Source organism: Oryctolagus cuniculus, chromosome 12 (assembly GCF_964237555.1).
Source record: "Oryctolagus cuniculus chromosome 12, mOryCun1.1, whole genome shotgun sequence".
In the NCBI taxonomy this organism is placed as follows: domain Eukaryota; kingdom Metazoa; phylum Chordata; class Mammalia; order Lagomorpha; family Leporidae; genus Oryctolagus; species Oryctolagus cuniculus.
In genome coordinates, this window is record NC_091443.1 from 111,690,105 (window position 1) to 111,717,249 (window position 27,145).

Genomic DNA, 27,145 nt, shown 5'->3' on the forward strand with positions numbered 1-27,145 from the left:
CGGAAGCCAACCTGGCTGCTTCCCCGTGGACACCTCGCCTTGGTTCCATTTTGCATTGCTGCCTAGCCCGCTTCCCCCTCCCCACCCTCTCTCTTCCCTCCGTCCTTCAGGCTGGAGCCTCCCCAGCCACGCCCCCTCCCCCAAGCACACCTTGTGAAAGGAGCGGGGAGACCAGAGCCTGCCTCTTCCCAGACTGGAGAGGACCAGGGTGCGTGCTTCGGTCGACAGGCAGTGGATGGCAGGTACTCGCGGCCCGAGTATGGACAGATAGAGGTGAACTATCACCACTTCCCGGAATAAGCCCAATCTCGGCCGAAGAAATAACAGAGGAAAGCCAGGAGGGGATTTGAACTCAAGGAAAGACCAACTTAAGATCAACGCAAATTAAAAGGCAAAGAAGCTCCCAGATGTCCCAAGTGTCAGGTTAATCCTCTCCCACGCGAAGAGATGACAAGGACTCCCAGCCCGCCTCACCCTTCTCAGCCCCCAGCTTCCGCGTCCACAGCGGCCTCGCAGCCACAGCCATCTCAAGTTCAGCAGCCATGAGCAGCAGGCGGGACTGGCTCAGGCTTCCCTCCACCGCAGGGGGACGGCGCCGTGATCATTCCCGCTGTCCGAGCCGAAGGCCTCGGGCCACCCTGCCTGCCGCCCTTCACACCCCGCATCCCGTCGGTAAAGCATTGCCCAGAGCCAGGCACTTCCTGACATCTCTGCTGTTGATTCGGTGCCCCGGCGCCCGCCCGCACCACGCAGGACACCTGCCAGCCGGCCCTCCTCCAGCTGACCGTCCACACAGCACTGGTGTCGATCCAGCCAACACGTCCAGAGGTGAATAACCAGAGCACCTGGAGTTCGCCCCTGGAGTCCGGCAGTGGATGCAGCCCTTCTAAGACCTGCGGCTGAGATACCCCTGGCGGTGGGGGCAGGGGCGCTTCGCCCCTCCATGCCTCGGCCATGCCTCGGTTCCCAGTGCTGAAGCGGGAATACCGACCACACGGGAATGCACGCAGACCTGCTGCCAGTGACAGGCGCTGCTGGGCACGCCTTTCTGGAGAACCCCAAGCAGAACCCCAGGCCACTCCCACGCAGAGCTAAAGCAACCACGGCCCCCAGCACCCCCAGGGAGGCACACGTTCTTACATCTGCCCTACCTCCCACAAGCCCCTGCCCAAGAATTCTGGGTTTTTCTCAGCATCAGCCTTGAGCTCGGTGGATCTCCGTCCAACACTAAGGAAGATAGAAGCCCCAGGAGAGACGGCGGTTCACCAGGCGGCTGAGGACTGGTCCACGTGTCCACCACAGTGAGGCCACAGGATCACGGAGCAGGGCTCGCAGCTCTTCACGAACAGGCCTCCAAGCTGTACCCAAAGAATGGGGACTGTGTCCAGTGGGCCTGCGTGCCAGGCATTACAGCAGATCTTCCCACGAAACAACCAGCCCTCCCTGGCCGGATGCGGGAGACCCTGCTTGCATCTGGCCGGCTGGCTGGGTCTTCCAGTGGGACCTGGTGCGGTGAGAACGCCCGGCCTTGCTTCTCTGATACTTTTGAGCTACATGGCCACAGGCACGGCTAGCGGGGGGGGGGGGGGGCGCCCCCACACCGCGGCAACACCGTCCATGTGACGCATTTCACACTCACCCACGCTCCCCTTCAGAGAGAGCCCTCTGTCCCGCCCCACGTGGGGCTCAGCTCCCTATTCTCTGTGCCCAGCATCGTCGCCCAGGAGAGCGGCTACTCCCCCACGCAGGTGCCCAGCGGGGACCCCACCCGGCCAGAGAGGAACAGAAACACACAGGGTAAGGCTGACTAGAGTAAGGAGGAAAACACATTTTTCTTAAACTAATGTATTAAGAAGTTTATTCTTCAGTCATAGAAAAGAACATTTTTTTTTTTTTTGGCTTTGAAACCAAGACATAAAATGAGAAGACAAGTAAGCGAGAGCCTTGGGGGAAAGTGTGTGGAGGCCTCATGCTGAACCCTCAGGCGCGGCGCAGCCTGGGGCCGGGCACGGCGGGAAGGGGAGGGACGGCGCCAGCGGAGGGCCCAGCCACCCCCTGGCCTGCGAGCCCGGGAAGCCACCCCTCCCTCCCTCCCTCTCCACAGCCCTGTGAGCAGCGGGCAGCAGTGCGTGATGCTAGCGAGCCTGTCTGGTTTGTCGGAGAGCGCAGTGGTTCAGCACGTTGAAGCCGCACGCACAAAGCGCGCGCCGGGCCGGCCGAGGCCAGCGTCTACTTGGAGCCAGCGATCTGCTGCAGGCAGAGCTTCATGTAGGCGTTCTTGTCGCGGATCTCCATGACCGCGTCCCGCACCAGCTCAATGAACATCTGGGGCCAGAGCTTCTGCAGGGCCTCGTTTTTCATGTTGATTTCCGTGGCTCCCTTCACAAGGTCCTCGACGTACACCTTGCAGAATTTCTTTTTCTCCTTTATTTCCTGTTTTGAAACAAATACACATGTATAAAATTGCATGAAGTCGTAACTAACGCAAACGCCAAAGCAAGAATGGCTGAAAGAGAAACTTGGAGCGCGCAGGGCTGCAGTGACGTGCAGGGTGGGGGGACGCGCAGGGCTTGGGAGACGCACAGGGCTGTGAGGACGCACAGGGCTGGGGGGACGCGCAGGGCTGGGGAGACGCGCAGGGCTAGGGGGACGCGCAGGGCTGGGGGGACGCGCAGGGCTGGGGGGACGCGCAGGGCTGTAAGGATGCGCAGGGCTGTGAGGACGCGCAGGGCTGGGGGGACGCGCAGGGCTGCAGTGACGTGCAGGGTGGGGGGATGCACAGGGCTTGGGAGACGCACAGGGCTGCGAGGACACGCAGGGCTGCGGGGACACGCAGGGCTGCGGGGACGCGCAGGGCTGGGGGGACGCGCAGGGCTGTAAGGACGCGCAGGGCTGGGGGGACGCGCAGGGCTGCGGTGACGTGCAGGGTGGGGGGGATGCACAGGGCTTGGGAGACGCACAGGGCTGCGAGGACACGCAGGGCTGAGGGGACGCGCAGGGCTGGGGGGACGCGCAGGGCTGGGGGGACGCGCAGGGCTGTAAGGACGCGCAGGACTGTGAGGACGCGCAGGGCTGGGGGGACGCGCAGGGCTGGGGTGACGCGCAGGGCTGCGGGGACGCGCAGGGCTGGGGGCACGCGCAGGGCTGTGAGGATGTGCAGGGCTGCGGGGACGCGCAGGGCTGGGGAGACGCGCAGGGCTGGGGAGACGCGCAGGGCTAGGGGGACGTGCAAGGCTGGGGGACGCGCAGGGCTGGGGAGACGCGCAGGGCTGTGAGGACGCGCAGGGCTGGGGGGACGCCGGCCTCCACGGGACAGCTCCTGCTCTGTGGCCACTGCCCCACTTCGGCTGGCTCAGCCCACCCAGGCCCAGCCAGCAGAGCCTCCCAGCTTCTGTGCAGAGTCCATGCAGCACTGGGGACGCCAGGTGCACGCCAGCTGATGAGATGAGTCCGTATCTTGCACACCCACACTCTGAACCTACACTGTTACGGAGACGGAGAGCCTGCGGCAGTTGGGGAACACGTCCGAGAGGCAAGAGAAAGCATCTCCAAGCCGAGACCCGGAGCGTGGGCTTCTAAACAGGGTCCCGCTACACCCCTGGGCCTGGTTCCAAACACACGGACGGGGACGTCCGGGGACCGGACCCCAGCTGCATCACAGGGGCTAAAGCAAAGCCTTTTATTTACTGCAAGAATTTAGCATTTGTCCTGGCTATGGATATTTCGAGTGTGTCAAGGTACAAGCATTGAAGTTGTCATAAAGTACAGGAAAAGCCAGCACAGCAGTGAGATAATCAGCCTTGCGATGCAAATACTCATTCACACGATGCAGGAGGGAGAACAGATGCCAACGCGACAACAGGTGTGATCATTCAGAAAAGGATCCATAACTTTCCAGCTGAAGCCAGAACACTAAAATAATTCCAGCATGAATTACAGATACATTGTCACCAATTTCTTGTCATCAAAACTATGCTCGTGAGGACTTGTAATTAAAAAAATGCTTACATTATAAACTTAAATGAAAAAGTTCAAAACTAATATTTTCAAAAATTAATTTTTAGTTATTGAAAAGCAGGGTGGGGAGAGAGAGCTCTTCCAGAGACCCCTGGCTCACTTCACGATGGCTGCGGCAGCTGGGGCTGAGCTGGGCCAAGCTTCGAGGACAGAACTCCACCCCCGCCTCCCAGTGGGTGGCAGGGCCCCAAGTCCTGGAGCCCGCACCGGCTGCTTCAGGGTGTGCATCAGCAGGAAGCAGGATTGGAAGCAGTGCTGGGACTCGCATCCAGCTCTCCAAAATGGGACATGGACGTACCAAGCGGTGGCTTGACGCCTGTGCCGCAATGCACAACCCCAAAATGAAATTCTTACGGGGCTTGGGTTATACTAGTGCATGCGTTTGTCAGAACCTCAGCAATTTTGCACAAAAGACATATTTCAGTATATAAATTTAACCTCTAAGGAAGAAATTAGGGAACAGCAGTGTGGCATGGTAGGTAAAACTGCCACCTGTGATGCTGGCATCCCACATGGGCACCGGTTCAAGTCCCAGCTGCTCCACTTCCCATAGGCTCTCTCCTAATGGCCTGGGAAAGCAGCAACAGATGGCCCAAGCACTTGGGCCCCTGCACCTGCATGGGAGACCCAGAAGCAGCTCCTGGCTCCTGGCTTCCACCTGGCCCAGCCCCGGCTGTTGCGGCCACTTCAGGAGTGAACCAGCAGATGGAAGAGCTCTGTCTGTCTGTCTGTCTCTCTCTGTAACTCTGCCTTTCAAATAAATCTTTAACAAGCAAACAAAAAACAAGGGGTGGACTGATGGACAGGCAGGCCCGTGACTGAGAAAACACCCTAGGTAATCTGATGGTAACAGGCTTCTCTTTTTTTAAAAGTTATATTTATCTGAGAGGCAGAGTCCTAGACAGAGAGAGGGAGAGACAGAGAGAGGTCTTCCATCTGCTGATTCACTCCCCAGATGGCCACAATGGCTGTAGCTGGGCCGGTCCAAAGCCAGGAGCCAGGAGCTTCTTCCAGGTCTCCCACGTGGGTGCAGGGCCCAAGGCCTTGGGCATCTTCCCCGCTTCCCCAGGCCACAGCTGTGGAGCAGCCGGGACATGAACAAGGACGCTGGTGCTACAGGCAGAGGCTTGGCCTACAGTGCACAGCGCTGGCCCCAGCATGTAGGTTTTTACTGTAGAATTCTTTCAGCTTTGCTCTATGTTTTTCTCTTCCTCTTTTCTACTTTCCTTCTTGTTCTAAATGTTCAAAATTTTTTAAAGCAACGAAATACCGCTTGCCATTCCGGATCAATTACGTTAGTAATGAGTCCACACACACTCAGCTTCCCAGCAGAGGTGCACTTGGACCCACTGTGAGAAGCATCTCCGCACAGGGACTCACCGCTGGAGGTCGGCAGGCTCAGCTGATGCTGCCCGTGGCCACAGCACGCGGTCACGTGCTGCTCTGTCATGAAACTGTGTGCAGATGTGGAAGGATGATAACCAGCGAGCGGTTCCAGCTGGCTTCTCTGACGGCCCTGCCTCCCGTGACTCCGGCAGCAGCCCGGGCCTCAGCTACCTGCACTGTCAGTTTGTTGCTGGGAGCAGCACTCAGCCCTCGCTTTAACACTCAGTAACCCAGAGCACAGCAGGGCGCCCAGGGCTGCGCCAGCCACACTCGCAGGGGTGGCACCATCTGGCCTGGGGGCCGCATCTGGCCTGTGAAGTCATTGATTCCGGCCCTGCCAGGGCAACTGCAGGCGGGACTCGAAATTCAATAACCCACAGCAGGCTCACTTCCAGGTTGATAACTGTGGACGGCTTGTGGCTGACGTTACAAAGACCCGAGCGGCCTTGGCGGGACAAAGTTCCAGGCCGTGCCTCACAGCAAGCAGGTGTCAGACAGCAGAGGGCACAGGACAAGTCCATGGCTGCCTCCCTCAGGGGGCACACAGGCGTGTGAGGGTTGGGAGGTCAGCCCCGTCTAACGCTTCCCTACTGAAAACTCGCTCGTCCTTGCAGGACTTGTGGGGGCGGGCTGGAGACCGCCCGCGTATAGAAAAGCTAACTGTCCTGATAAAATGGTGCTGAGTGCTAAAGGAAGCGTTCAGACTGCAAGGACGGGGGTGTTCAGCAGGGGCGGCCATACGGGAAGGTACCGGGGTGCACCCTGGGAGCCCACGGCGGGATTAGGCGTGGCGGTGCCTCTCACGTGACCCTGACGCCCTCCTGAGTCTGCAGCTCCCACGACAGGACTCCCCGGGTCCCTAGGCCTCTGAAAGCTGTTCCGGAGGAGTCAGGGGCCCGGACAACGACCAAGCAACAGGGCACAGTGCGTGACGAGGGGTGGCCTGGTCTCCCAGGTCTCTGCGAGGCAGGCTGCAGAGCGGGCAGGGCAGCTCTGTGTGCTGCGGGCACCTGTCTCTCCCAGCTGGGGACGAACGCCGGGCTGGGAGCCAGGTGTCTGAGGGACATGGGCGAGCTCTCTGCTGAGTGGGCGGGAGGGGCTCCAATCAAGGCTCTGACCAGCAGCCTGAGGTCTCTCCAGGACCTTCTTTTCCCTGTGACATTTCCCCAAAGGGAGGCCAACCTTCCCTGTCGTCACTTCTTTATTGCTTATTTATTTATTACTCAAATCCTTTTCATCAAACTCTGCCCATATGACTCCACTGAGGCTATCTCTGGATTAAAAAAAACCATGACCTTGAGGGCCAGCTTTATCATTCTTTCTTTTACAGTCTGTACACTTGGGTGTTAAAGAATCACAAGCTGTCCCATCCAGGTGGTAAAGATTTCCTCTGATTTGTAAAAACAAGAACTTGAAAGTTTTGCTTTTCACGCTGGGTTTTTACTGATCTGGAGTTAGTTTCTATTGCACGTGTGAGGGAGCTCAGCACGTTTCTCTGAGCGGACACCCCCTCTCCTCAGCACCACTTGCTGCACTCTGCCCCCGCTAGTCTGTAACCCCGCAGCCTGGGCGAGTTCTGGCTCCCTGTTGTCCCCCGGTCTGTCTGCCCTACACTTTCTAGATCACCCTGGCTTTCTAACAGTGCTTGGGCTCTGGCCAGGCAAGTGCCTCCTAGGTTTACTGTTGGCATCTGAGGTCTTTGCTCTATCAGCTAACTTTTAGCTCTATCAGCTGGTAAAATGCCACAATAGCCCCAGTCAAACCTGAAGCAAAACTGCCTTACAGTTATGAATTAGGTAAAATTGACATCGTTAGAATACAGAAAATTTTGTCTGTGAACATAAACATTTTACTTACTCTTATTTGATGACTTTTTTTTTTTAAAAAAGATTTATTTTGAAAGTCAGAGTTACAGAGAAGTAGAGGCAGAGAGAGAGAGAAAGAGAGAGAGAGAGAGAGAGAATCTCCCATCTGCTGGTTCACTTCTCAGATGGCCAGCACTGGGCCGGCCAGGCTGAAGCCAGGAACCAGGAGTTTCAACCAGGACTCCAGTGTGGGTGCAGGGGCTTAAACACTTGGGTCATCTCCCGCTGCTTTCCCAGGCCATCAGCAGGTATCTGGATCGTAAGCAGAGCAGCTGGGACACTAACTGGTGCCCACGCGGGATGCCAGTGTCACAGGGGGTGGCTTTACCTGCTGGACTTTCGATATAATATCCTTCATAAAGGGCTTGTACCACTTTATCATTCACGCCTACAGTGTTTGTTGTTATGGCAAATGGCATCTTTCTTTAAATTGATCCTCGAATACATAATTCTACTAAACTGGATTCTTAACTTTTTTCTTACTAACATCAAGAGATTTCTATAATTTGGAGAATTAGTCGCAAACTATTTTTCCAGCTCGCCATTTGCCTTTGCTTCTTTCATCCCCTGAAGGCCCTTCTGAGCCCAGGGGTCCATGTCGGTTTCGCTGTAAGCTGTAAACCCCTGCGGCACCTGGACGTATGCCGGATGCGTGCAGCTCGTTCTTCTTTCTTCTTGGGTCCTCACTCGTCCGCAGATCACTTGCTGGACAGTCCTCGTGACTTGTCTAAGGCTGCTCGCCACCATTCCGCAGCTTCGCCTGTGTTGGGACACAGGCGTTTTCTGTTCCACTCCAGGGCGCGGTACCTTCACAGCCACCAGCTCTGTCTGGGAGAAGACGCTGTAACGCGTCCTGCCGTCCAGTGGGGCTGCTCCCCTGCTCGCTCTTTTCAGAGTTGTTGTGGCCATTTGTTTACTTTTCCACAGGTACTGCAGGATCATCTTCTTTAAAAAAAACTTCAACAAATTTTGGCATTTTCACTGAGAACATATTAAAATTTTAAATTAACTTAAGGAAAACTGATTTGCTTGCGATCCTTTTTGTGCAAAATAGGTTTTTTTCTATTTGCATAAATATTTAATTTTCCATTGCATAAACTGCAGGCTCCATTAATTTTTTTGTAGACTTTTTTTTAAAGATTTATTTATTTATTTGAAAGACAGAGTTAGAGAGAGAGAAGGAGAGGCAGAGAGAGGTCTTCTATCTGCTGGTTCACTCTCCAAATGACAATAGCCATAGTTAAGCTGATCCGAAGCCAGGAGCCAGGAGCCTCTTCCAGGTCTCCCATGTAGGTGCAGGGGCCCAAGCACTTGGGTCATCTCCCACTGCCCTCCCAGGCCACAGCAGAGAGCTGGATGGGAAGTGGAGCAGCTGGGACTTGAACTGGTGCCCAGTGGGATGCTGGCATTTTAATCTGCTGCACCACAGCACAGGCCCCTCCATTAATGTTTCAAAGCTTGCCTTCTACAGGGCTGAAAGGTACTGCTGGCTGATCAGGAGGTATTTTATCTGCATACTGGTATGGGAGGGAGGTCTTTCCTGTCATTCTAGTTCTTCTGCTTGTTATCTGTTATACGGCGCTGTTGGTTTCTGCTCCATACTGAATTTTCTTATAGCTTTTATAGTTCTCAATTAATGCTCTTGGGATTTCCCAAAGTCAGTAACACTGCACTCGTACTAGCTCCTCCTTTTCAAGTCACTGCTGACTTCACCTTCTTGTCCAAGTGCACGGTCTGCAGGGGAGTAACAGTGGTGGTGCCAGGCAGCCTTGTTTGGACCCTGCTTCAGGGTTCCACCGCTGTGCAGCAAACGACCTCCGATTCCGCCGTGTGACACAGCACACCTCTGCCACGCTGCCTCTGTGCCCCCAGGTCGCAGCACGGCTGGGCTGGGAGCCCTGCTCGGGACCTCCCAGGCTGCCCGGCGCTGGCCCTGCGGCGCTCAGACTCCACTCCGGAGCTCCAGAGGCTGCTGGCCGACGTCAGGTCTGTGTTTGCAGGACAAAAGCCCCCAAGCTGGAGCTAGCTCTCAGCCAGGGGCTGTTAGCTGCTGGCAGCTCCCCGCAGCTCCCTGCCCTGTGCCTCACCAGGCACGGCAGTGGGTTCCTTCAGGCCCACAGGACACTCGTCAGAGAAAGGCGAACCTTTAACGAACCTGCCGGACGGGGTCCAGCTGACCCCGCACAAGCGCGCGTCCCTGCTCTCAGCTAAGGTCGTCTGTAAGGGCCCTTGACTGTATCTGCAAACCCCTTCACCCTCGCCACATGCTGCTGTTAGGGCCAAGCCGCAGGCCCTACACACGCAGGAGAGGTTTCCCAGGGTGAGGATACCACCGGGTGGGAATCATGATGTTCCCCCGAATCCACCCCCCAGGACTACTTACTGTCTGACCTCAACTTAGCCCACTAACGCAGTAAACAATTCAGAAGGGAGCTGAGGTATGTGAGATCCCTGCTCCATGTTTAGAGAAATAATCACGACTTTTGTGGCTACAGGTGTTAATGCACCACTGCTGAATCTCCCTGGCATTCTTAGAATAAACTGCAGTTGGCTCTAAGGTTTGTTATTCCTTTAAAGTTCTCTATTCTATTTGATACTAGTTTTTAAACACCTTTGCATCAATATTCTGAAGTGTCCGGTCTGGCTTCTTCTGGTCCCAAGGGTCATATGTTACACTGTCTGCCTTGAAATGATGGAAACATTTTCCTAATTTTTCAGTAAATTTAACAATTTAAAAATCGTTAGAATTATCTGTTCCGTAAAGGGCTGGAGGATTTCTCTATGCAACTGTCCTTGTTTTGCATACAGCTCTCTGACACGTTTCCGCATTTCTTCTATGAAACTCAGCCAGCACACTGGATTTCCCACACGTACCCATTCATTCCTTGAACTCAGGACCAGTGCTCAGGGACAGGACTCACACTGCTGCAGCGTGGCTTGTAGCTTCCTCTCTTGGCAACAGCAGGACGTCTCTGTTAGCCACAGGATCACACTCACTCTCATCACACAGCCCTCACTCAGCCCTTGAATCTGCCTTGGTCTCCACACTCACCCACAAGGGCTACCCACAGTCCCTGGCTCTATCTCGCCTGGTTCATGCTCGGAGGCGGCTTGTGTTCATATCATGCTCTGGCCTGGGTTATGCTCAGAGAGGTCTGTGCTCACACTGTGCTCCTGGCCTGGTTATGCTCGGAGGGGCTGTGTTCACACCGCGCTCCTGGCCTGGTTTATGCTCGGAGGGGCTGTGTTCACACCGTCTCCTGGCCTGGGTAATGTTCAGAGGGGCTGTGTTCACACCGCGCTCCTGGCCTGGTTTATGCTCGGAGGGGCTGTGTTCACACCGTCTCCTGGCCTGGGTAATGTTCAGAGAGGCTGTGTTCACACTGCACTCCTGGCCTGGTTATGCTCGGAGGGGCTGTGTTCACACCGTGCTCCTGGCCTGGGTTATGCTCGGAGGGGCTGTGTTCACACCGCGCTCCTGGCCTGAGTTATGCTCAGAGGGGCTGTGTTCACACCATGCTCCTGGCCTGGGTTATGCTCGGAGGGGCTGTGTTCACACCGTGCTCCTGGCCTGGGTAATGTTCAGAGAGGCTGTGTTCACACCGCGCTCCTGGCCTGGGTTATGCTTGGAGGGGCTGTGTTCACACCGTGCTCTCTGCCACAGTTGCCTTTCTCCCCTCGCCACACAGTTCTGGCCCATCCTTCGTGGCTGATTGCCAGGCAGTCTGTTCTAGAAAGCCTCTGGGTCCGGTTCGCTGGCCCTCCTCTCCTCTCCTGATGCACTGGCGTGCATCTCTGGCACTGGTGTGTGAGAGCCAGGAGAGCCGCCAGTCTGACAAGCGTCCAACAAGGGATTTCTGAGACAAGGTAGCTGACTCCAGGCATTTGAAGAGTTTTCACGGGAAAAGTCTTGTTCTCTGTGCCACAGAGGTGGGATAAGAATCATAAGGGGTGGCTCCCAGGAGGCAGACTCAAGCTCCAAGAGGTTAGGAGCTGTCACACGACAGACAGCTACCCTGTAGCACTGACTTCCTCCTACGAGAACCGCAGGCACCATCTGAACCCTTCAGGATGCTGGAAAGCTTGTGGAGGGCTGAGCGTCCCACTGACTTCCAGGCACCACAGGTGTGGGCAGGGGAGGGAGAGGAGGACACAAGGGCCGCCTCCACTCTGACACAGCAGCTCAGCTGTTCTGCCTTGCTTTGCCACACTGGGTCGCAGGTGCAATATGGCGTGAGGGAGCCAGTGCTGTGGCGTAGCGGGTAAAGCCGCCACCTGCAGCGCCGGCATCCCATATGGGTGCCAGTTCAAGTCCCAGCTGCTCCTCTTCTGATCCAGCGCTCTGCTATGGCCTGGGAAAGCAGTAGAAGGTGGCCCAAGTGCTTGGACCCCTGCACCCAGGTGGGAGACCCGGAGGAAGCGCCTGGCTCCTGGCTTCGGATCAGCGCAGCTCCACCGTTGCAGACATTTAGGGACTGAACCAGGGTTGGAAGACCTCTCTCTCTGTCTCTCTCCCTTTCTGCCTCTAACTCTACCTTTCAAATAAATAAATAAATAAATAAATCTTTAAAAAATATGGTTTGAGTAGAGACTCCACAGTGGTTAACAGAAAATTTCAAAATGACTTTCCCAGCCATTTCATTTGGAAATTAGGTTCATATAACATATAATCAATTAATCACTATAAATTATAGTTAAGATAATTAATAAGTTATAAAATTACTTAATACACATTTAACTATAAAATCACTAAATTAGGTGTGTGTCTCCTGTGTGAGAATTTATACAGATCTTTCTCTTTACACTCTAGATCTGTGTATTTCACACACACACACACATACATCTGTCACCTTGTTCATCTCCATATTCACCAGTCTCTACCTTTGTGAGGGGCCACCTGCATCTGTTTCCGTCCCCATGTAGGTAGTTCTCTCCATATAATGCCCTGCACGTAGGTCACAGATGCTCAATAAACGTGTCTGTTCTGTCTTTCTCTTTTGCCTTTTTGTGCCCTCAAATTCTCTGGAAGGGACAGGCGTTGGCCTAGTGACTAAGACGCTGTCTGGCTGTCTGACTCCATCTGGTTCTGGGATGGAGTGCCTGGGTTGAGTCCTGGTTCTGGGATGGAGTGTCTGGGTTGAGTCCTGGTTCTGGGATGGAGTGCCTGGGTTGAGTCCTGGTTCTGGGATGGAGTGTCTGGGTTGAGTCCTGGTTCTGGGATGCAGTGTCTGGGTTGAGTCCTGGTTCTGGGATGGAGTGTCTGGGTTGAGTCCTGGTTCTGGGATGGAGTGTCTGGGCTGAGTCCTGGTTCTGGGATGGAGTGTCTGGGTTGAGTCCTGGTTCTGGGATGCAGTGCCTGGGTTGAGTCCTGGTTCTGGGATGGAGTGTCTGGGCTGAGTCCTGGTTCTGGGATGGAGTGCCTGGGTTGAGTCCTGGTTCTGGGATGGAGTACCTGGGTTGAGTCCTGGTTCTGGGATGGAGTGCCTGGGTTGAGTCCTGGTTCTGGGATGGAGTGTCTGGGTTGAGTCCTGGTTCTGGGATGGAGTGCCTGGGTTGAGTCCTGGTTCTGGGATGGAGTGTCTGGGTTGAGTCCTGGTTCTGGGATGGAGTGCCTGGGTTGAGTCCTGGTTCTGGGATGCAGTGCCTGGGTTGAGTCCTGGTTCTGGGATGGAGTGTCTGGGTTGAGTCCTGGTTCTGGGATGGAGTGCCTGGGTTGAGTCCTGGTTCTGGGATGGAGTGTCTGGGTTGAGTCCTGGTTCTGGGATGGAGTGCCTGGGTTGAGTCCTGGTTCTGGGATGCAGTGCCTGGGTTGAGTCCTGGTTCTGGGATGGAGTGCCTGGGTTGAGTCCTGGTTCTCGGATGGAGTGTCTGGGCTGAGTCCTGGTTCTGGGATGGAGTGTCTGGGTTGAGTCCTGGTTCTGGGATGGAGTGTCTGGGTTGAGTCCTGGTTCTGGGATGGAGTGCCTGGGTTGAGTCCTGGTTCTGGGATGGAGTGCCTGGGTTGAGTCCTGGTCTGGCTCCAGGCTCCAGCTTCCTGCTCATGCAAACCCTGGGAGGCAGCAGTGAAGGCTCGAAGAGCCGGGTCCCTGTCACTCACACGGGAGACCTGGATGGAGTTCTGGCTCCAGGCTCCAGGCTCCTAAACCACCAGATGGGAGCTCTCTGTCTTTCTCTGCCTCCCTGCCTCCCCCAGCCCCGAAAATGCTCCTAAAGGGTCTTAGTGTCTTGCTGCGATCATGACCAGTTTCCTCAGCTGCCCTCGGAGCACGTCAAGGAGGCCCTGCACACACAGCCCTGCAGCTCCTGAAGCACCACAACACCGTGCTTCTCCAACAAATCCCTGAGCACAGGGGGCGTTTGGGCAGCAGCGGAAGCTGCCACGTGGGTGCCCACATCCCAGAATGGAGAGCCTGTGTGCGCCCTGGCCACTCTGCTTCTGACCCAGCGTCCTGCCTGCGTGCGCCCTGGGAGGCAGGCCCTGGAGCTTCGGTGTGCATTTCTTCTGAACAGTTTTTTCTGCTCAGTGTAAGATTCTGGAACCATGGGTTCTGCTTCTCCTCAGGGCGCTACTTCTTCCGAGTGCCTTGGTGCCTGCTGCCTCCCACTCACACGCAAAGCTAACACTCTGGGATGACCAAGGTTACCTCAGCTCATAGAGAAAGGTACAGTACCCCCGCCCCCCACCCTCCACCCCCAAAGCCAGGACAGGTGGGCAGCGTCCAGGCACTAATTCCAACGGTTAGTGGTGGTTTTACCTCCTGCTTTTCATTATAAAAGTCTCTTGTGGTATAATTTAGTGTCGCACGATTTGTATTTTCTCCTACAAGTCTTTTGCTGTCGTTATTTTCTTCACTGACGATGCCAGGCTTTTTTCCTTTGGTTTCTAGTAGATACCGGAACTGCTTTTTCCTGTAGAGAGACAGCAAAGCGAGTGAAAGACACACTCCTGCAGCTGCTAAGACATGTCTATTTCTGTTGACATTAGAGGGGGCGGGGGTTTCTTGGATGTATCGTACAAGTGGCAGCTCATTATTCATTTGATCTCAGATCAGGACTCCAGTCTCTCTACAATTAAGCTAATTAACCCAAATTATTTTCATGTAACTATCCATCATCAATATAAGCATGCCTCAAACATTGCTAAAATGAAAAAAATTCTACCTTAATAAAAATCCGTGCAGAAAAATGAATTACCACAGAGCACAAACAGCTCAATTAAAGATGCAATGGGCCAAACTTCGAGAGTCTTTTTATCCATAACCCATGTTAGGTATCGTTTATAAACTACACAGCTAGTTCACAGTCCTGTTAGGCAGCCCAGCAACATTACTCACAGCCAGAAAATGGAATGGAATACTGGTTTAAGATTAGGTAAAACAGAAACAAACAAAAACCCAGCAACCTCCAACTGTCAGCACATCTCTCTGGTTAAATAATGAAACAGGAAGCCTCGCTGGGTTATGCAGGGTCACAGAGACAGGCTCACAGCAGCACCGACACAGCCAGGAGCCCAGAATCCAGGGACTCTCCCCCTTCTCTGGGAGCTGCCAACGCCCTCAGTGTTGGGGCGTGGCACTACCTGCCACCGCACTCCAAGTGGGAGCTGAACACTGAGGGTGGCGCAGGGGTGATCTTTTTTAAAATGCCTTTTTCATTTCTGATGTACAACCCAATTACCTTAGAACTTTCAGAAAGTATGAAGTTTAGAGCTAAAGAAATAGATCTCAAAATCACCTGTAAATTTGCAGCTTATAAATCTAACATTGATACACTCAACACATTTCTTACAAAGATTTAGAATTTTCTAAAAAGTTAAGATCATACTAAACATTCAATTTTGTGTGACGTTTTCATTTAATGCTACACAATAGGCATTTCCTACATTACTACATTCATAGCTTTAATAAGTGAATGAAACGCAACTGTGACACAGATCACAATTTACCTGGTTGGGCCCTTTCATTGGATGTTGAGGTGAAAGAAAAAAGCAACATGGAGCTCATCACCTGCATTCACGTTCTTCACTGCTTTTTTTTTTTTTTAACAAAAGCAGCGCCACATATCTTTATTAGCCTTTCCAAATAACCGAGTGTCCATTAATTGTTTAACATCATTTATGTTAATATCCTTCAGATGAATTTTGCTGTTCTTTTCCTAATTTCGTGAGATAAATGCTTAGTGCACGCATTTTCAGCTCTTTATTCGTTCTTAATACACCCAGTTAGAGAGTAACACATTTCCATCAAACACCAGTTAAACAGGAGCCCATATGTTTTGAAATGTCATTCTTAAATTTTATTTCAGTTCAAGGTAGTTTCAAATTTCCATTATAAGATTGTCTTTAACCTACGGGTTATTCAGAAATATGTTCCTTAACTTCCAACTACATGGAGATTTCCGGGATATCATTTTGTAACTGGGGTTAAAGCTTAATGGAATTTTTAACAGGGAACATGACCCAAGCAATTTCAATTCTTTGTAATCTGCTGGCTTTGATTTATGGCCAGTTTCTGATGAATCTCCATAAATATTCCATATGTGTTTGATAAGAATGTGTATTTTGCAGTTGTTGGCAACAATAGTCTCTAGATGTCACTAGGTCGAATCTGCTACCTTATTCATCAAATATTTCAAATGTTTGTTCTATTAATGACTCAGAGATATATTAAAATTTCCCACTTCAATTGTTGCTTTGCAGTTCTGTCAATGTGGGGGTTATAAGTTTTTAGGCTACCCTAATAGGTGGATGCAGATTTAAATTTGCTACATCTTTCTGGCAGACACAATGTACCATCATTTTAATATGATCCTGCTTATTTCTATTATCATCTTCACCCTAAAGTCACCCTAAAGTTCACGAGGGCTCTAAGTTTTTGTTTTGTTAGTAGCCATGTTATCTTTTTCCACTATTTAACTTTTCAAACTTTACACATACTTATGTTTCTCTTATAAACATAGGAGATACTTATGTTTATAAGAGATACTTACGTATCTCTGTTAGGCAGATACTTATGTATCTCTTATAAACAACATGTAGTTGAACTTCATTTTGCAAATTCAGTTTTTCACCAGAACAATCAGGGTATCCATCACTGAGGAGGCTGACTGTGCGAAGGCTGTGTTATGGCTTCCTTGAAATGGGCCTTTTACAAGGTGCTTCTGCAGCTAGGCGAAGCCTGATTCGGGCCCTGGGATGCTGTCTGCTGCCCTGTGACTTGCTTTCACCAACAGAGTGTTCTCGGCACAGAGCAATCGGAGGCACGTTTCCGCAATGGGAGAGAGCACATGGAGCACAGACAAGTCCTCGCAGCTCAGGCCTTGCAGGGCCAGGCTGCAGCCGGCCAGCCTCCCAACATGTGATAGCAGACAGGGAGGTCAAGCAGAGCTGCCCGCCCAATCCACAGAGGACGTGATGCCAGAGGACCTCAGCTGGGGCAGAAAACCCGCAGAGCAACTGTGGACTCACAGGACACAGCAATGCTCCTGATTTAAGCCACGGAGCGTGGGGTCTTTTCACACAGTAACAGCAGAGGGATGCAAGCCTAACTGCTGTTGTGCTGGGGAGGTTAAATCTACCATTCTGCTTCTTTCTACTTAATCCACAGGCTCTAGGCTGCTTTCCCTCCCTCTCCTCCCTACTCCCAACAACTCTGGAAGCTATACATTCCTTTATATTTTGGTTACATAGAAACTATAACATGAACTCTTTTTCTTAAAAAAAAAAAAAAAAGAAGAAAAATCTATCTTTTTTGAAGGCGTACACAGAGAGAGGGAGAGACAGGGATAAAGAGATCTATCCACTGGTTCACTCCCCAAATAGCGTTGCAATGGCCAGGCCTGGACCAGGCCAAAGTCAGGAGCTATGAGCTTCTGCTGGTTCTCCTATGTGGGTGCAGGGGCCCAAGCACTTGGGCCATCTTTGGCTGCTTTCCCAGGGACATTAGCAGGAGGTGGATTGGAAGTAGAGGAGCTGGGACACAAACTGGTGCCAACATGAGATGTCGGCATCGCAGGTGGTGGCTTAACCTGCTGCACCACAGTGCGGGCCCCAGTGGGAACTCATAATTCACTGATAATTATACTGATTCTCTTTGCTTTGTGTTAACTGTATTTATCTCCATCCTAGACATGACAAGTCCATTTACTCCTCTTATTACATACATTGCTGTTGTAATGGATCTCAACTCTAATTTAGTCCCTACAAAATATTGCTGGAGCTTTGTACAGTCAAGGTTCATTTAGTTTTTTTAGAAGAGATTTATTCATTATCTATTTGAAAGGCAGAGTTACAGAGAGAGAGACAGAGAGAGAGAAAGGATTCTTCCATCCACTCCCTAAGTGGATGCTCCACTTGGAAGTGGAACAGCCTGGGCTCCCACCAGTGCCCATATGGGTTGTCAGCATCGCAGGTGGCAGCCTTACCCACTATGCCACAGTGCCAGCCCCAAGGTTCACTTGATCTTATCTAACATACTGAATATTCCCTTGTTCTTTAGCTTTCCTTGCATTTCAAACCTGTCTTGGATCACTGGCCTGCTTCATAGTTTCTTAATTACAAGCTTTATAGCTTACAGTTTAATGCAGACTCTCAGGTTTTGCTTATTATTTCGTGTGAAATGTCCCATATTTCACCTTAATTCAGATTCAGAGAGAGAGAAAGGGGGAGAGAGAGAGAGAGAGAGAGAGTCAGTCCCCATCGACTGGCTCATCGCCTAAATGCCCACAATGGCCGAGGCTGGACAAGCGCTGAAAGTGGGGACTGAGAACAGTCTGGGTCTCCCCAGATTACTGGAGCCATCACTACTGCTTCCCAGGATCTGTGTGAGTGGGGGCAGGGGTAAGGAGCCAGAGGTGAGTATCAGACCCGGCGCTCCATGCAGGAACCTGGCGTCTCCAACACCAGGCCGAAGGCCCAGCCACATCTTAAACCTTAAAAAACACAGCTGCTGTGTGCAGAGGTCCAGGTTAGGGACTAGTTTCCTTCAGTGCATGGTAGAGCACTCTGCACAAGTACTACAGCACCCAGTACGTGGACAAGTCAGTCACTATGTGGAATACAGCACTCAGAATGGAGTACGTCACCAAGCACATAAAACAGCACCCAGCACACAGAACACAGCTCTCAGTACATGGAACACAGCACTCAGTACATGCAACACAGAACTCAGCACATAGAACACAGCACTCAGTACACAGAACACAGCTCTCAGTACACGGAACACAGCACTCAGAACACAGAACACAGCTCTCAGTACACAGAACACAGCACTCAGCACTCAGAACATAGCACTCAGCACACAGAACACAGCTCTCAGTACACAGAACACAGCTCTCAGTACACAGCACTCAGCACACAGAACACAGTACTCAGTACATGGAACACAGCTCTCAGTACACAGAACACAGCTCTCAGTACACAGCACTCAGCACTCAGTACACAGAACACAGCACTCAGTACACAGAACGCAGCTCTCAGCACACAGAACACAGCACTCTGTACACAGAACACAGCACTCAGTACACATAACACAGCACTCAGCACACAGAACACAGCACTCTGTACACAGCACTCAGTACTCAGAACACAGTACTCAGTACACATAACACAGCACTCAGCACACAGAACACAGCACTCTGTACACAGCACTCAGCACTCTGTACACAGCACTCAGTACACAGAACACAGCACTCAGTACACATAACACAGCACTCAGCACACAGAACACAGCACTCTGTACACAGCACTCAGTACTCAGAACACAGTACTCAGTACATGGAACACAGCACTCAGCACACAAAACACAGCTCTTAGTAAACAGAACACAGCACTCAGCACACAGAACACAGCTCTTAGTACAGGTAACACAGCACTCAGCACACGGAACACAGCACTCAGTACACAGAACACAGCACTCAGCACACAGAACACAGCACTCAGCACACAGAACACAGCTCTTAGTACACAGAACACAGCACTCAGAACATAGCACTCAGCACACAGAACACACCACTCAGCACACAGAATACAGCACTCAGCACACAGAAGACAGCACTCAGCACACAGAAGACAGCTCTTAGTACATGGAACACAGCACTCAGCACACAGAACACAGCACTCAGCACACAGAACACAGCTCTCAGTACACAGAACACAGCTCTCAGCACACAGAAGACCGCACTCTTTGTGTGGAAAACAACACACATATGCTGTCTCCCGGCGTCTAGCATTACAGTATGTCAATTGTTGCTGCGCTCCCTGGAAAACTACCTTTCTTTTCCTGGTTGTTCTACAGTTGTTCTGCATCCCAGTCACTGGGATGTGACCAGGTTGGCTTTCTTTCCCTCTGTCTCACCGGGGCTTGGCTGTGCGTATTTAATGGGTGGAGTCACGTCTCCTCCAGTTCTGGAAACAGCCTGCCATTGCTCTCCAACACAGTTCTGTCCCACTCTCTCTGCTGTGCCTCTTGCAACTCCGGTTCAACAGATGTTGAACCTTGTAATCATGCCATCCTCAAACTTCCCCTCCACTTCCCCATAGTTTCTCTCTTCTCTTCTCTCTGTGCTGGGTTCCTGAAGTGCATCTAGACCATCTCTCAGCTGACTGACTGTCTTTGCAACTATCTGTGTCTATAAACTTCCGAACAAGTTTTAATTTTATATTTTTCACTTATAGACCTTGCTTTGGTTTCCTTCAGATACACTGGGTCACTTTCTACAATCTCCTGTTCTCTCTGGATATTTCCAAGCCTCTTTTTCTCTCATGAAATAAACTAGACACAACCATTTTTACACCTGCACCCCCCCCAGACAACCCAACCCTGTTTTAATTCTAGTTAAAAGCAACCAGAGGTCCCCGCAGGTGGCAGCGGGTCCCAGCTCGGTAAAGGAGGATGGGTCTCTGCTTTGACCTTCCCTTGACGGGAACCAGGAGCCCTGAGCCTGCTGAAGCTGGGTTATGGCTGCTGCACACCAACAGCAGCCCCGTCCTCCACTTCGCCTGCCTCACGTCGAAAGCCCCAAGTCCTCTCATTATGATGCTAAATCTCTAGCCTCAGCGGGACATGAACCGCATGTGTAACACACGTGATAACTCAGTGGGCATGTGTGCACACCCTGTTTTGAATATGCATGCCTCTTTCTGGATGTACCCCTAAAACATGGCGACTGTGTACAGCTTCCCCAGAAGCCAGGCTGACACGGCTGGTGGCTCCTGGCCGTCTCGGCAGCCAGCCTGGTTTTGGGTCACGAAGCCGTTTTGCTCCTGGCGCGGCCAGCCCACATCCAGCCCTTCTGTTCACAGCCGGCTCAGATCTCGGTGGTTTCATTGTGTTCTTCTGATAGCTCTAACATAGGGTGACTTGTTTCTTTATGTGTCTGGTTATTTATTAATGTTTCCATTGAGTACTGGTCATTACCCTTGAAAATTATCTATTCAGGCTCTCTGAGATAAAATAAAAATAATCTCCTTCAGAGAGGAGGTGCGTTTGCTTTTCCCAGAGAGCCCTAGACTCTGATATTACGTTAAGCCGCCCACGTGTTATGAACGCGGCTGTAAATCTGTATGAAGGCTGCCATCTGTTCATTTCTCCTCAGAGACAACGTTCTCTCTGCTTGCACCAGGCAACTTTCCTAGGAACTCTCGAGTGCGAGAGGCCGACTCCGTGCTGACACACCCTTACACCGCAGGTGCAGCCAGCAACCCAGGGGCGTTCGCGAGTCTCGCTGGCTTCTTCAGGAGAGGCCCTCGGCTTTGCCTTCTGTCCTCCCCACTCTGGGCTGGAGGGAAAACCCAAACTGAGTTTCCCTGAAGTGCCTCCCGGTCAAACAGCCTCGGGGTGTTATGAAGCACACTTCAGGTCTTCGTGCCTCCTCTACCGTCCACACCCATTTCTTGGCAGAAGGCATCCGAACTCTTTGGACTTGATAACAGTATCTCCTCCATACCAATGAATGCCATGAATGCCAGGTGGTGGGGTCCTACCTCGCTTCCAGATGGGGCTGGTTATTAGACAGGCATGGTCGTAGGTGCCACCTCAATCCGGATGGGGCTGGCTATTAGACAGGCATGGTTGTAGGTGCCACCTCAATCCGGATGGGGCTGGCTATTAGACAGGCATGGTCGTAGGTCCTACCTCACTTTAGGATGGGGCTGGCTATTAGACAGGCATGGTCGTAGGTCCTACCTCACTTTAGGATGGGGCTGGCTATTAGACAGGCATGGTCGTAGGTCCTACCTCACTTTAGGATGGGGCTGGCTATTAGACAGGCATGGTCGTAGGTCCTACCTCACTTCAGGATGGGGCTGGCTATTAGACAGGCATGGTTGGAGGGTTGATCTAACACCTGGCCTCCATGTTCCATATTGTGATTCACTGTGGAACTCCAGGAGTTGAGCTCTTAGATTTTTTTTTATTTGAACATCAGAGTTACAAAGAGTAAAGGGGGGAGAGAAGGAGAGAAAGAGAGGAAGGGAGGGAAGAAGAGGGAGAGAGGGAGAGGCAGAGAGGGAGAGAGAGGTGAGAGGGAGAGAGAGGCAGAGAGAGTCAGAGAGGGAGAGAGGGAGAGAGAGAGGCAGAGAGGCAGAGAGGGAGAGAGGGAGAGAAGCACAGAGGGAGAGAGAGAGGGAGAGAGAGAGAGGGAGAGAGAGGGAGAGAGAGGGAGAGAGAGGGAGAGAGGGAGAGAGAATCTTCCATCTGCTGGTTCAACAGCCAGGGATGGGCCAGACTGAAGCCAGGAGCTTCATCTGTGTTTCCCACATGGGTGGCAGGTGTCCAAGTACTTGGACCATCCTTTGCTGCTTTTCTCAGGCCATTAACAGGAAGCTGGGTCATGTGTAGAACCGGCACCCACACGGGATGCCAGCACTGTAGGCTACGGCTTAACCTGCTGTGCCACATGCCTGCCCCTCAACTATTCTTTTGAAGTTTCTTGTATCTTGACAAGTTGCTGCTTTGTCTATGAATTTATTTTTCCATTTTTGCTTTCCTTTGGTATTTTTCTAGTTTCTTGAAGTGAAAGCTTATTTTATTACTTGCTAACCTTCCTTATTTTCTAATAAGTACATTAAAGATACATAATTTACTCTCAGTACAGTTTTGGCCTCATCCGAGGGTTCAGACACACAGTATTCTTGTCATACTCATTTATGTTTTATTACTTCACTTTTGATTTCTCCTCCAATTGAAAAGTTAATATATTCTTAAGAATTCTTTTTTTAAAAAAACAAGAAACAAAACAAAATCAAAAAGAGAACTGAAGCAGGATCCACAGACACATGACAGGAAGCACACAACTGCGCACCTCGAAACCGTGTCCCCAGGGCTGCACTTAGAGGCAACCATTTCTTTACAAAGTCAAACATTTTTAAGCTCTGCAAGAACCTCCCTGAGACATATCCCCACTGCCTACACCTCTTCTACATGGTGGTTCTCTATCTTGCCCTTCTTTTCACAGACAGCCTACCGACTGCTACATACAGGAACAGCAAACTAGCTTTAATGTTAAAAGCAACTGGTCATATTGCACTGAAAAATGTTTAGCAAGTTTTCATATTTTTGCCAATATAAACACTGGCTGAAATCAAAAGCCTTGGATACACACACACACGCATGCATACAACTTTTGCTCAGTTTTAAAAAAATTATCCTGGGACCAGCATTGTGGTGTAGCAAGTTGGTTAAGTCACTGCTGACAAGGATGGAGTTCCTTGCTTCTGGCTTTGGCTTACCCTACACCTGGCTGTTGTGGCCATCTGGGGGTGGGATGAACCATCAGATGCAAGATTCTCTCTCTCTCTCTCTCCCTGTCCCTCTTCCTCTCTTTCTGTCACTCTGCCTTCCAAACAAATACATAAATAAATAAATATTTTCAAAAAGTTATTCTTACATGGCCATCCATATGAAAGAAGGTAAAGGAAGAAAACCTCACAGTAAAAGATCACAGGAAGTTCAAAGCATATATTAGAAAATATCTTTGGGTGGTGGCAGGACTATGTTCCTTTCTGGAGCTCAGCGTCTTTTACCAAGATTGTGTGACTGTTGGTAGAATTCAGTTCCTTACACTTGTAGGACTGAGACATTTTCTTGTGGGCCATCAATTAAAGGCCACATTCAGTTCTCCAAGCTGCCTGATGTTCTGGCCACAAGACCTTCTCCATAAACATGACAGTTGATTCCTTCCAGGTCAGTAGGAACACAGCTCACTGATTCCAATCCTTTCTCTAGCCCAGTGTTCTTAGAGCCTTACATATGTGAATACTGTAACTTAAGCTCAAGAGAGATTCTCCCATCATCATTGGCCATTTTCAGCTATCTGACCCAGGGAATGATAACCCATCACATTTACAGATTTCTCCCACAGTCAGAGGTCAAGAATTCTACAAGGTGTGCATGCCAGGGAGTGGGAATCTTGAGGACCACTTTAGAATTCTGTTTGCTGCACCCTCTTTTCATCCATCTTCCAAAAGTATCCATTTCTTCAGAACACAAATTAGTTATGCAATTCCTCACCTTTTAATTTTTCAGGATCCCTATTGCCTATATGATAAACATATTATAAGCTTGGAAACAGGGGCTGGTGTTGTGGCACAGCAGGAGTGTCTACAATGTCAGCATTCCATATGAGTGCCAGCTCAAGTCCCGGCAGCTCTGCTTTCTATCCAGATTCTGCCTTAGGAAATGCCATGACACAGGCTCTCAGCTTTGGAAACGGTACATCAACATCAGAGAGACAGCTACACTTCAAGACAAGTCACAAATGTATAAATGATTTGGGTTCAAAAAGAACTATTTGCTAGATTTTGTTACTTCACAGTCATAGGTCCCATGGAACCTGTATAATCATCAGAAAAAAGATTGTGGACAAATATGTTTTAAGCCTTCTTTTTTTTTTTTTTTTTTTTTTTTGACAGGCAGAGTGGACAGTGAGAGAGAGAGACAGAGAGAAAGGTCTTCCTTTGCTGTTGGTTCACCCTCCAATGGCCGCCGCGCCCGGTGTGCTGCGGCCAGCGCACCGCGCTGATCCGATGGCAGGAGCCAGGAGCCAGGTGCTTTCCCTGGTCTCCCATGGGGTGCAGGGCCCAAGCACCTGGGCCATCCTCCACTGCACTCCCTGGCCACAGCAGAGAGCTGGCCTGGAAGAGGGGCAACCGGGACAGAATCCGGCGCCCCGACTGGGACTAGAACCCGGTGTGCCAGCGCCGCTAGGCGGAGGATTAGCCTAGTGATTAAGCCTTATTTCTTTTAAACTACAGATAATAAAATGTAAGCATATTATTTATCAAAAAAAAAAAAAGAAAATATCTTTGGGAAAATGGCAGAGCAAAATTACTACTTATCAATAGTCACACTGAACGTTAATGGCCTCAACTCTCCAGTTAAAAGACACAGACTGGCTGAATGGATTAAGGAACAAAACCCATCTATTTGCTGCTTACAAGAAACACATCTTTCCAACAAAGATGCATGCAGACTGAAAGTGAAAGGCTGGAAAAAGATATTCCACGCCAACAGAAACAAAAAAAGCTGGCATAGCCATATTAATATCAGACAAAATAAACTTTAACACAAAAACTGTTAAGAGAGACAAAGAGGGGCACTATATAATGATTAGGGGATCAATTCAACAGGAAGATGTAACTATTCTAAATGTATATGCGCCTAATTACAGGGCACTGGTTTATTTAAAAAATATGTTAAGGGACTTAAAGGGAGACTTAGATTCCAATACAATAGTACTGGGGGACTTCAATACTCCACTCTCAGAAATAGACAGATCAATAGGACAGAAGATAACAAGGAAACAGCAGATTTAATCGACACTATAGCCCAAATGGATCTAACAGATATCTACAGAATTTTTCATCCTACACTTAAAAAATTTACATTCTTCTCAGCAGTACATGGAACCTACTCTAGGACTGACCACATACTAGGCCATAAAGCAAGTCTCAGCAAACTCAAAAATTAGAATCATACGATGCAGCTTCTCAGACCACAGTGGAATGAAGCTGGAAATTAGCAACTCAATAATGCAAACACATAGAGATTGAACAACATGCTCCTGAATGAACAATGGGTCATAGGAGAAATCAAAAGAGAAATCAAAAACTTTCTGGAAGTAAAAGAGGATAACAACACAACATATCAAAATTTATGGGATACAGCAAAAGCAGTGTTAAGAGGAGAGTTCATAGCAATAGGTGCCTACATCAAGAAATTGGAAAGGCACCAAATAAATGAGCTTTCAATGCATCTCAAGGATCTAGAAAAACTGCAGCAAACCAGACCCAAATCTAGTAGGAGAAAAGAAATAATTAAAATCAGAGAAGAAATCAATAGGATTGAATAAAAAAATTATAAAAAATCAGCTGAACGAAGAGCTGGTTTTTTGAAAAAATAAACAAAATTGACACCCCATTGGCCCAACTAACTACAAAAAGAAGAGAAAAGACCCAAATCAATAAAATCAGAGATGAAAAAGGAAATGTAACAACAGACACCACAGAAATAAAAATCATCAGAAATGACTACAAGGACTGGTATGCCAGCAAACAGGGAAATTATCAGAAATGGATAGATTCCTGGACACATGCAACCTACCTAAACTGAACCGGGAAGACATAGAAAACCTAAACAGACCCATAACTGAGACAGAAATTGAAACAGTAATAAAGGCCCTCCCAACAAAGAAAAACCCAGGACCAGATGGATTCACTGCTGAATTCTATCAGACATTTAAAGAAGAACTAACTCCAATTCTTCTCAAACTATTCAGAACAATCGAAGAAGAGGGAATCCTCCCAAATTCTTTCTATGAAGCCAGCATCACCTTAATTCCTAAGCCAGAAAAAGATGTAGCATTGAAAGAAAATTACAGACCAATATCGCTGATGAACATAGATGCAAAAATCCTCAATAAAATTCTTGCCAATAGAATACAACAACACATCAGAAAGATCATCTACCCAGACCAAGTGGGATTTATCCCTGGTATGCAGGGATGGTTCAACATTCGCGAATCAATCAATGTGATTCACCACATTAACAGACTGCAGAAGAAAAACCATATGATTATCTCAACAGACGCAGAGAAAGCACTCAGTAAAATACAACACCCTTTCATGATGAAAACTAAGCAAACTGGGTATGGAAGGAACATTCCTCAATACAATCAAAGCAATTTATGAAAAACCCACAGCCAACATCCTATTGACTGGGGAAAAGTTTGAAGCATGTCCACTGAGATCTGGTACCAGACAGGGATGCCCACTCTCACCACTGCTATTCAATATAGTTCTGGTAGTTTTAGCCAGAGCCATTAGGGAAGAAAAAGAAATTAAAGGGATACAAATTGGGTAGGAAGAACTCAAACTATCCCTCTTTGCAGACGATATGATTATTTAGGGGATCCAAAGAACTCTACTAAGGGACTATTGGAACTCATAGAAGAGTCTGGAAAAGTAGCAGGATATAAAATCACGCACAAAAATCAACAGCCTTTGTATACACAGGCAATGCCATGGCTGAGAAAGAACTTCTAAGATCAATCCCATTCATAATAACCACAAAAACAATCAAATACCTTGGAATAAACTTAACCAAGGACGTTAAAGATCTCTATGATGAGAATTACAAAATCTTAAAGAAAGAAATAGAAGAGGATATCAGAAAATGGAAAAATCTTCCATGCTCATGGATTGGAAGAATCAGTATCATCAAAATGTCCATTCTCCCAAAAGCAATTTATAGATTTAATGCGATACCAATCAAAATACCAAAGATATTCTTCTCAGATCTGGAAAAAATGATGCTGAAATTCATATGGAGACACAAGAGACCTTGAATAGCTAAAGCAATCTTGTACAACAAAAACAAAGC

The 27,145-nt window shown here is 49.9% G+C and overlaps 1 protein-coding gene across 9 annotated transcripts in view; it reads right to left on the bottom strand.

Annotated features, from left to right (window-relative positions):
- Positions 1–1,829: 1,829 nt before the first annotated feature.
- The window catches only part of LRRC49 (leucine rich repeat containing 49), a 177,359-nt gene continuing 152,043 nt past the window's right edge, over positions 1,830–27,145 (bottom strand). For all 9 annotated transcript variants that reach the window (XM_051835678.2, XM_017338044.3, XM_017338043.3 and 6 more), the window contains 2 exons: positions 14,024–14,177; positions 1,830–2,433 (listed from right to left, as the gene is read on the bottom strand). In XM_051835678.2, coding sequence (XP_051691638.2) covers positions 2,230–2,433; positions 14,024–14,177 — 358 coding nt within the window. In that variant the 3' untranslated portion in view covers positions 1,830–2,229. The remainder of the gene's footprint in view (positions 2,434–14,023; positions 14,178–27,145) is intronic.